Source organism: Calidris pugnax, unplaced genomic scaffold (assembly GCF_001431845.1).
Source record: "Calidris pugnax isolate Ruff unplaced genomic scaffold, ASM143184v1 scaffold497, whole genome shotgun sequence".
In the NCBI taxonomy this organism is placed as follows: Eukaryota; Metazoa; Chordata; class Aves; order Charadriiformes; family Scolopacidae; genus Calidris; species Calidris pugnax.
In genome coordinates this window covers 19,140-29,724 of record NW_015091196.1, presented here as the reverse complement: position 1 = coordinate 29,724, position 10,585 = coordinate 19,140, and the positions used below count along the sequence as shown (strand labels likewise).

General features: G+C 58.0%; 1 protein-coding gene across 1 annotated transcript in view; it reads left to right on the top strand.

The window, feature by feature from the left end:
• Positions 1 to 10,017, top strand: part of GABBR1 (gamma-aminobutyric acid (GABA) B receptor, 1) — a gene marked incomplete at its 5' end in the record, with an annotated part of 32,928 nt that extends 22,911 nt beyond the window's left edge. The window contains 15 exons of the mRNA XM_014959604.1: positions 22 to 123; positions 436 to 501; positions 1,088 to 1,279; positions 1,371 to 1,613; positions 1,864 to 1,927; positions 3,772 to 3,849; positions 3,959 to 4,109; positions 4,505 to 4,637; positions 5,962 to 6,078; positions 6,165 to 6,272; positions 6,565 to 6,658; positions 7,141 to 7,268; positions 7,363 to 7,491; positions 8,911 to 9,054; positions 9,349 to 10,017. Coding sequence (XP_014815090.1) covers positions 22 to 123; positions 436 to 501; positions 1,088 to 1,279; positions 1,371 to 1,613; positions 1,864 to 1,927; positions 3,772 to 3,849; positions 3,959 to 4,109; positions 4,505 to 4,637; positions 5,962 to 6,078; positions 6,165 to 6,272; positions 6,565 to 6,658; positions 7,141 to 7,268; positions 7,363 to 7,491; positions 8,911 to 9,054; positions 9,349 to 9,600 — 2,001 coding nt within the window. The remainder of the gene's footprint in view (positions 1 to 21; positions 124 to 435; positions 502 to 1,087; positions 1,280 to 1,370; positions 1,614 to 1,863; positions 1,928 to 3,771; positions 3,850 to 3,958; positions 4,110 to 4,504; positions 4,638 to 5,961; positions 6,079 to 6,164; positions 6,273 to 6,564; positions 6,659 to 7,140; positions 7,269 to 7,362; positions 7,492 to 8,910; positions 9,055 to 9,348) is intronic.
• Positions 10,018 to 10,585: the final 568 nt, after the last annotated feature.

The window sequence follows — 10,585 nt, the reverse complement described above, 5'->3', positions numbered from 1 at the left end:
TCCCCCCACCCCGTCAACCAGACCCTGGATGACCTGGACCAGCGGGTGAAGGAAGCCGGTTTGGAGATCACCTTCCGCCAGAGCTTCTTCTCCGACCCCGCCGCGCCCGTCCGCAACCTCAAGGTGAGTCCCACCTTGTCCTTGTCCTTGTCCCCACCAAGTCCTCCCCCACGGCACCCCACAACCCCTTGGGGGGGCAGTTGGAACCAAGTCCTGCCACCCCCAAAGGCAGCAGAGACACCCCAAGATGCCCAGGTCACCGGGGAATGTCCTCCAGCCAGGAGATGAGGAGCGACATCCATGACCTGGCTGTGCCAGTGCCAAGGTTCTGGTCCTCCTCAGCAGCCCTATGCAAAGTTATGCAAATGAGGGTGGGTGGGACTGGGAGCAAAGGGGAGCAGAAGTCCCACCACAGGGTGACTTGTCTTCCTCCAGCGCCAGGACGCCCGTATCATTGTGGGGCTCTTCTACGAGACGGAGGCACGGAAGGTCTTCTGCGAGGTGAGGGGTGGAAAGGGGGGATGTGGTGGTGGTGGGGCACCATGGGGGGCGTGCAGGAGGATGGTGTGCGGTGGAGAAGGGTGGGTGGGCTTCAGGTGGACGTGGGGCAGTTGGGGAGGGTGGGATGGAGCGAAGGGTGGTGGGATGTGTGGTTGTGTGGGCTGAAAGCTGTTAGGGTGGATGGGTGGAAGTGTGGGTAGATGTGAGTGTGGTGGAACGGATGGATGGATGGATGGATGGATGGATGGATGGATGGATGGATAGATGGATGGATGGATGGATGGATAGATGGATGGACAAGCAGGTGGGATGATGGGAAGGGAAATGGTTGAATGGAGGCATAAAGTGATGAGTGGATGGAGAGAGGTCCAGCTGGACGGACAGGATGGACAAATGGGGTGGTGGGATGGTGGGAAGGCTGAGCAGAAGCATAGGGTGAAGGTGGATGGACATAGATCCTGCTGGATGGACATGATGAGGAGAGGAGTTACAGGTGACTGGATGGGATGGGGTGAAGAGTGATGGACAGAAGGATGGTGGGAAGGATGGGGTGAAGGGTAAGACTGCTCCCCCTTGGCCCACACAGGTCTACAAGGAGAAGCTCTACGGCAAGAAGTACGTCTGGTTCCTCATTGGCTGGTACGCCGACAACTGGTTCCGCATCAAGGACCCGGCCATCAACTGCACCGAGGCGGAGATGGCCGAGGCCGTGGAAGGTCACGTCACCACCGAGATCGTCATGCTCAACCCTGAGAACACCCGCAGCATCTCCAACATGGTATGGGGAGGATGGGGGGACCAGATGGAACCCCCAGGGGGTCCACTCCATCCCACCCACCACTTCACCACCATCTTCTTCCCCGGTCCAGACGTCCCAGGAGTTCATTGAGAAGCTGCAGAAGCGGTTGGGCAAGAATCCTGAGGAGACAGGAGGCTTCCAGGAGGCCCCACTGGCCTACGATGCCATCTGGGCGCTGGCCCTGGCCCTCAACAAGACCTCAGCGGAGCTGGTCAAGAAGGGTTTGCGCCTGGAGGACTTCAACTACAACAACAAGAACATCACGGACGAGATCTACCGGGCCCTCAACTCCTCTGCCTTCGAGGGCGTCTCGGTGCGTTGCCCCCACCTGAGCCCCTGCTGGTCCCTGGCCCCGGCGTGTCCTCTTCTCCCCAACAAGCTCTCCATGTCCTCAACTCCTCCACCTTCAAGGTCATGCTGAAGGTGCCTTGAAGGCATCTGTCAAGGGTGTCCCTATGAGCTACCCTAAAAGTCCCAGAGAAAACGTTCTCCCAACCCTTCTCGGGGGACGTGGTGCTGCCACCTGACAGGTCCCCAACACCCATCTCCATCCCACCCCACAGGGACACGTCGTCTTTGACGCCAGCGGTTCCCGCATGGCCTGGACGCTCATCGAGCAGCTGCAAGGTGAGTGACCCCAGGAAGAGCAGGGTGACACTGTCACCGTGTTGCACGTGGTGACAACCATCGTGCACCCTGCAAAACCCTTTCACGCGTAACGGCCACAGCTCGGCGTTGTGGCCACGTTGTCCACACGATGGCAGCACAAAACCACCCCAAGATGTGCACCACAACGAGTCCCACCACTGCACAACCTCTCAAGGGGTGGCAACACACAGGGGACAACCCCCTTCTCTGCACCCTTTTTGGCCATGTGTCCAACAGGACGCGCAGCCTGACCAACACACAACTGCTCCTGCGTGTGACGGAGCAAGGTCCAGAGGTGGAGGAGCTTTGGGGGACAAGCAAGGAGCTTGGGATGAAAAAGTCATCGAGAGTAGTTGTGTGTGGATTTATCAAGGAGAAGTCACGTTTGGCCAACTTGACCATCTTCTGCTGGCTTGATAGACAAGGGAAGAGCAGTGGACATTGTCTACCTTGGCTTCAGGAAGGTTTTCAACACTTATCTCCCAGAAGATCCTCACGGAGAAGATGGTGAAGTCTGGGTTGGATGAGTGAAGTGGACTGAAAACTGGCTGATTTGGTCCAGGGGATGGAGATCAGTGGCAGAAGGTCCAGTTGGAGGCCAATCACCAGTGGTGCACACCAGGGGTGGATACCGGGTCCAGTCCTTTTCAACATCTTCATCAACAATTTGGATGATGGGGCAGAGAGTACCCTCAGCCACTTTGGTGATGACACCAAACTGGGAGGAGCGAGTGAGGTGCCAGAGGTGAAGATGGTGAAGTCTGGGTTGGATGAGTGAAGTGGACTGAAAACTGGCTGATTTGGTCCAGGGGATGGAGATCAGTGGCAGAAGGTCCAGTTGGAGGCCAATCACCAGTGGTGCACACCAGGGGTGGATACCGGGTCCAGTCCTTTTCAACATCTTCATCAACAATTTGGATGATGGGGCAGAGAGTACCCTCAGCCACTTTGGTGATGACACCAAACTGGGAGGAGCGAGTGAGGTGCCAGAGGTTCATGCTGCCATCCAGAAGGACCTTGACAAGCTGGAGAAGTGGCCTGAGAAGAACCTCATGAGGTTCAGCAAGGGAAGTGCCCCAGGAACCACCCCAGGCACCAGGAGAGGCTGGGGGTCAACTCCATCCAGAAGGACCTTGACAGGCTGGAGAATTGGCCTGAGAGGAACCTCATGAGATTCAACAAGGGGAAGTGCTCCAGGAACCACCTCAGGCACCAGGAGAGGCTGGGGGTCAACCAGCTTTGCAGAGAAGGCCCACGGAGTCCTGGTGGACACCAAGGTGACCATGAGTCAGTCATGTGGCAAAGGTGGCCAACGCTGGTGGACACCAAGGTGACCATGAGTCAGTGATGTGGCAAAGGTGGCCAACAGTGTCCTGGGCTGCACCAGGAGGAACGCTGGAGTAGGTCAAGGAGTTGATGCTTCCCCTCAGCATTGATGAGGCCACCCCTGCCATGATGGGGCTTCCCAGTACAACAGAGCTCCTGGAGAGCATCCAGCGAAGGGCAATGAAGATGATGAAGGGACTGGAGTCAGGAGGCTCCAGCTGAACATCAGGAACCACTTTTTCATGGTGGAGGTCACCAAGCGCTGGCAAAAGGTGGTGGACTCTCCATCCTTGGAACCAACCAAACACCCCATGGATGTGGTCATGGACAATGGGCCCTGGGTGGTCCTGCTTGAGCATGGGGCTGCCCCAGATAGCCCCCAGAAGTTCCTTCCAACCCCCCAACCAGTCTGTGATCCTGTGGGGGTGTGCACCAACACTGGAGGGGTGTCTCTCCTCCTTGCCCCCCCACCTCACCCATCTCTGTTGTCCTTACAGGAGGTGTCTACAAGAAGATCGGCTACTACGACAGCACCAAGGACAACCTGTCCTGGTACAACAACGACAAGTGGATTGGTGAGCAACGCCTCATGTGGGGTGGGACTTGGGGGGGGCCACTGCCATGGGGAAGGGTTGGGAAGACACCCCACCACCGTGTCCCCTAATTGTGCCCTGGGCTCTGCAGGAGGTGCCCCTCCAGCCGACTACACCAAGGTCATCACCACCTTCCGATTCCTGTCCCAGAAGCTCTTCATCTCCGTTTCGGTGCTGGCCTCGTTGGGCATCCTCCTGGCCATCATCTGCCTGGCCTTCAACATCTACAACGGCCATGTCCGGTCAGTGATCCTCCCCGTTTTCTTCCTTTTTTTGGGTGAAATACACCTTTCCTTTTCCATAACTGCTAAAAAAAAAAAAGCTCAGCAGCTCTGGGTGGTTTGCAACACCCGGAGGGGTAAAAAAGGGATGATCTGCTCCCGTGTCCTCCTACAGAAGGTGACGGTGACAAAATGTTGTCGTTAGTAGACAACCCAGTTGCCTGTTTCTCGCTGCGTAGGAGCTCCGGGTGATATCAAGCCTCCGGGTTGTAGCACGTGGTTTCCTGTGATCTCACCTTGCGTCCCCGTTTCTTGTGTCCCGTTGGGTTGGCTGAACGTCACACGTCAGCGACGGCTGAGCACGGTGACCGGGTGACGTGCCACCTCCTCAACAACCCCCCTCATTTCCTCCCCAGGTACATCCAGAACTCCCAGCCCTACCTGAACAACATGACGGCCGTGGGCTGCACCCTGGCGCTCGCTGCTGTCTTCCCCCTGGGACTTGATGGCTACCACATCGGGCCAGGCCTTTTCCCCTTCGTCTGTCAGGTATGGGGCTGGTGGGGTGTTGGGGGGGACAGGCAGAGTGGGGACAACCAGGGGGTGGGGACAGAAGGAGGAGGAAGAGTTGAAGGTACAGCCAGGGGATAGGGACAGTTGGAGGAGGAAGAGTTGGAGATACAGCCAGGTGATGGAGACAACCAGAGCAGGAACAGTTGGAGATACAGCCAGGGGATGGAGACAACCAGAGCAGGAACAGTTGGAGATACAGCCAGGGGATGGAGACAACCAGAGCAGGAACAGTTGGAGATACAGCCAGGGGATGGAGACAACCAGAGCAGGAACAGTTGGAGATACAGCCAGGGGATGGAGACAACCAGAGCAGGAACAGTTGGAGATACAGCCAGGGGATGGAGACAACCAGAGCAGGAACAGTTGGAGATACAGCCAGGGGATGGAGACAACCAGAGCAGGAACAGTTGGAGATACAGCCAGGGGATGGAGACAACCAGAGCAGGAACAGTTGGAGATACAGCCAGGGGATGGAGACAACCAGAGCAGGAACAGTTGGAGATACAGCCAGGGGATGGAGACAACCAGAGCAGGAACAGTTGGAGATACAGCCAGGGGATGGAGACAACCAGAGCAGGAACAGTTGGAGATACAGCCAGGGGATGGAGACAACCAGAGCAGGAACAGTTGGAGATACAGCCAGGGGATGGAGACAACCAGAGCAGGAACAGTTGGAGATACAGCCAGGGGATGGAGACAACCAGAGCAGGAACAGTTGGAGATACAGCCAGGGGATGGAGACAACCAGAGCAGGAACAGTTGGAGATACAGCCAGGGGATGGAGACAACCAGAGCAGGAACAGTTGGAGATACAGCCAGGGGATGGAGACAACCAGAGCAGGAACAGTTGGAGATACAGCCAGGGGATGGAGACAACCAGAGCAGGAACAGTTGGAGATACAGCCAGGGGATGGAGACAACCAGAGCAGGAACAGTTGGAGATACAGCCAGGGGATGGAGACAACCAGAGCAGGAACAGTTGGAGATACAGCCAGGGGATGGAGACAACCAGAGCAGGAACAGTTGGAGATACAGCCAGGGGATGGAGACAACCAGAGCAGGAACAGTTGGAGATACAGCCAGGGGATGGAGACAACCAGAGCAGGAACAGTTGGAGATACAGCTAGGGGATGGGGACAGTTGGAGGCCTACAATCGGGAGTAGAACTGGGGACTCCAAACGAGTTGGTCAAAGGAGGTCCATGGGAGTGGGGGGATACACCCCATGGGGTGTAGCAGAGGTGGGTACAACTGGATGGGGAGATACAACCAGCTCTTCCTGACCCCTGTACCCTCCCCAGGCCCGGCTGTGGCTCCTCGGGCTGGGGTTCAGCCTGGCCTACGGCAGCATGTTCACCAAGATCTGGTGGGTCCACACCGTCTTCACCAAGAAGGAGGAGAAGAAGGAGAAGAGGAAGGTGAGGGATGACCTGGTGGGTCATGGGAGGACTTGGAAGGGGGTTGCCACAAGGTCTCAGTGACACTGTGTTGTCCCCACACCCAGACCCTGGAGCCTTGGAAGCTGTACGCCACCGTGGGGCTACTTGTGGGGCTGGACGTGGTCACGCTGATCATCTGGCAAATCGTGGACCCCCTGCACCGCACCATTGAGGTGGGGCAATGCTGGGGGGGTGCCCATAGTGTTGGGGTGCTGCTCAAGGTGTTGGGGTGCTGCTGGGGGGAGGGTGTCCATGGTGTTGAGGTGCTGCTGGGTGGGAGGGTCCTCTCAACATTGGGGAGATGCTCAAGGTGTTGGGGTGCTGCTAAGGTGGTCCTCATGATGTTGAGGGGATGCTCATGGTGTTGGGGTGCTGCTGGGGGGGACCCCACAGCAAAAACTCCCCCCACCACCACCCCATCTCCCCTCACACCCCTCTCTCCCCACCCTGTCCCCCCCCCCCCAGGAGTTCACCAAGGAAGAGCCCAAGACGGACACGGACGTCTCCATCCTGCCCCAGCTGGAGCACTGCAGCTCCACCAAGATGAACACCTGGCTCGGTGGGCAAGGGGGGGGCCAGAGGGGTGGGAGGTGGGCACGGCTGAGGGTGTGGGGCAGGACTTGGGGGGTACAGGCAAGACTGGAGGGTATAGGCAAGGTTGGGGGGCACAGACATGTTGTAAAGAGTCAAGGGAAGACTCAGGAACCCATGGGAGACAGGTGAAGGCCCCTCTTTGACCACTCATGGTTCCTCACACTCCAGACCAGGTGAAGGTCCCTAGTTGACCACCCATGGTTCCTCCCATCCCAGGCCCAGTGGAGGTTCCCATTTGACCACCCATGGTTCTCCTCAGACTGGGTGGGGGTCCCCTTTTGACCGCCCACGGTTCCCTCACCCCAAACCAGTTGGGGATCCTCATTTGACCATCCAAGGTTCCCCTCCACCCCAGACCAGGTGAAGGCCCCTGTTTGACCACCCGTGGTTCTCCACCAGACCAGGTGGTAATCCCTCTTTGACCACCCTTGGTTGTCCCCCCCCCAGGGATATTTTACGGCTTCAAGGGGTTGCTGCTGCTGCTGGGAATCTTCCTGGCCTACGAGACCAAGAGCGTGTCCACGGAGAAGATCAATGACCACCGAGCAGTGGGCATGGCCATCTACAACGTGGCTGTAAGTCAGGATGGCTGTGCGCCCCCCTCATCTTCACCCCACATCCCATATGGTGACCCACCCCCAAAAAAACCATCACCCTTCCTCCCCACAGGTCCTCTGCCTCATCACGGCGCCCGTCACCATGATCCTCAGCAGCCAACAGGACGCGGCCTTCGCCTTCGCCTCGTTGGCCGTCGTCTTCTCCTCCTACATCACCTTGGTCGTCCTCTTCGTCCCCAAGGTACCGGTGGGGAAGGGGGTGGTGGGGTGTGGGTGTTTCTTCTGGGGTGGGGAGGAACAGTTGTCCTATGTCCTCCCCTTGTAGGGTCGAGGTGTTGCCATGGCTTCTTCTCCAGTAGGGTCACGGAGTTGACGATGACAGATGGCAGGGAATACAGGGGACAACTGGGTGTGGGTGTTTCTTGAGGGGGAACACCTTTGACATCTCAAAGGTGGTGGGGTCCGGGTGTTTCTTCTGGGGTGAGGAGGAACAGTCGTCCTACATCCTCCCCTTGTAGGGTTGAGGTGTTGCCTCTGCAGGGGTTTCTTCTCCAGTAGGGTCATGGAGTTGACAATGACAGTCAGCAGGGGACACAGGGGACAACCAGGTGTGGGTGTTGCTTGGAGGGGAACACCTTTGACATCTCCTAAGTGGTGGGGTCCGGGTGTTTCTTCTGGGGTAAGGAGGAACAGTCATCCTACATCCTCCCCTTGTAGGGTCGAGGTGTTGCCTCTACAGACATGGTGGCTTCTTCTCCAGTAGGGTCACGGAGTTGACGATGACAGATGGCAGGGAATACAGGGGACAACTGGGTGTGGGTGTTGCTTGAGGGGGAACACCTTTGACATCTCCAAGGTGGTGGGGTGTGGGTGTTTCTTCTGGGGTGGGGAGGAACAGTCATCCTACATCCTCCCCTTGTAGGGTTGAGGTGTTGCCTCTGCAGGGGTTTCTTCTCCAGTAGGGTCATGGAGTTGACAATGACAGTCAGCAGGGGACACAGGGGACAACCAGGTGTGGGTGTTGCTTGAGGGGGAACACCTTTGACATCTCCAAGGTGGTGGGGTCTGGGTGTTTCTTCTGGGATGGGGAGGAACAGTCGTCCTACGTCCTCCCCTTGTAGGGTCGAGGTGTTGCCTCTACAGACATGGAGGCTTCTTCTCCAGTAGGGTCATGGAGTTGGCGATGACAGTCAGCAGGGGGACAACCGGGTGTGGGTGTTGCTTGAGGGAGAACACCTTTGACATCTCCAAGGTGGTGGGGTCCAGGTGTTTCTTCTAGGGTGAGGAGGAACAGTTGTCCTACGTCCTCCCCTTGTAGGCATGAGCTGTTGCCTCTGCAGAGGTTTCTTCTCCAGTAGGGTCATGGAATTGGTGATGGCAGTCAGCAGGGGACACAGGGGACAACCGGGTGTGGGTGTTGCTTGAGGGGGAACACCTTTGACATCTCCAAGGTGGTGGGGTCCAGGTGTTTCTTCTAGGGTGAGGAGGAACAGTCGTCCTACGTCCTCCCTTTGTAGGGTCAAGGTGTTGCCTCTGCAGAGGTTTCTTCTCCAGTAGGGTCATGGAATTGGTGATGGCAGTCAGCAGGGGACACAGGGGACAACCAGGTGTGGGTGTTGCTTGCTGGGGGGACACCGTTGACAACCGGTGACCGTTGCAGATGCGCCGCCTCATCACCCGAGGGGAGTGGCAGTCGGAGCAGCAGGACACCATGAAGACGGGCTCCTCCACCAACAACAACGAGGAGGAGAAATCCCGCCTCTTGGAGAAGGAGAACCGGGAGCTGGAGAAAATCATCGCTGAGGTGGGTGTTGGGGGTGGAGAAACAAAGATGTGGGAGGGACCAAGGTGGGGGTGGGGGGGGGAAACCCCAAAAAAGTGTGGTTTGGGGGTGGCCACCTCCCCCAGAGTTGGGTTGTAGCTTCAGGGTTGTACCTTCAACCTATACCAAGAGGGGTGGATCATCTTCGAGGCGCCACCACCTCAATGGGGGTTGGTGTGTGTGGGGCGGTGGTGATGTGGGAGGGGTGACACCGTTAAGGGGGTGGTATCTGACACCTTAACCCCCCTCACCCCCCCCAAATTTGTCACCCGGCAGAAGGAGGAACGCGTGTCGGAGCTCCGCCAGCAGCTCCAGGACCGCCAGCAGCTCCGCTCCCGCCGACGGTCGTCCAACCCCTCCCGGGAGGCTGACAACCATTTCTCCCCGGGGTTAAGCTCCGCCCCCTCAGGCCCCGCCCCCTTCTACCAACCCAACCTGCCCCTGGTCCGCTGCCTGGTCTCCGAACAGGCCGACAAGCTCGGCCGGGGCAACTGCGACGGGAGCCGCGTCCATCTCCTCTATAAGTGACACTCCCCCCCGTGGAGGGCGGGGCTAAGAGCAGAGGGGCGGGGCTATTTGCCGAGGGGTGGAGCTAAGTGGGGTGGGGTCGGTGGGTGGGGCTGGGCAGGGAGGGCGGAGCCTCTTGGCCTTATTAATTAATTTATTTTTTAACGCGTCTCTTTGTCTTAACCCAGGGGGGGACCTCGGCTCTGGCTGGGCCCCCCCCCCCCCCCTCCCCCCAGGGGTCCGGGGGGCACCCGCCCTCTGACTGTTGTCAGGCGGAAAACTGTGGGGTGTGGGGTGGAGAAGGATGGGTCTTAATTAGGGGAGGGGGAAAGAGAGCAAGGGCTGAGTTAACGATATGGAAAGCCCCCCCCTAAGCTCCCCTACAGTCATCCTGTCCCTCCTACAGCCGTCCCAGCTCCTACAGCCGTCCCCTACAGCCATCCCACCACTCTTACAGTCATTCCACATCCCCTACAGCCGTCCCAGCTCCTACAGCCGTCCCCTACAGCCATCCCACCACTCTTACAGCCATCTCCTACAGTCATTCCACATCCCCTACAGTCATTCCATCTCCTACAGTTGTTCCCTCCCCCTTGTAGGGTTGAGGTGTTGCCTCTGCAGGGGTTTCTTCTCCAGTAGGGTCATGGAGTTGACAATGACAGTCAGCAGGGGACACAGGGGACAACCAGGTGTGGGTGTTGCTTGGAGGGGAACACCTTTGACATCTCCTAAGTGGTGGGGTCCGGGTGTTTCTTCTGGGGTGAGGAGGAACAGTCATCCTACATCCTCCCATTGTAGGGTTGAGGTGTTGCCTCTGCAGGGGTTTCTTCTCCAGTAGGGTCATGGAGTTGACAATGACAGTCAGCAGGGGACACAGGGGACAACCAGGTGTGGGTGTTGCTTGAGGGGGAACACCTTTGACATCTCAAAGGTGGTGGGGTCCGGGTGTTTCTTCTGGGGTGAGGAGGAACAGTCGTCCTACATCCTCCCCTTGTAGGGTTCAGGT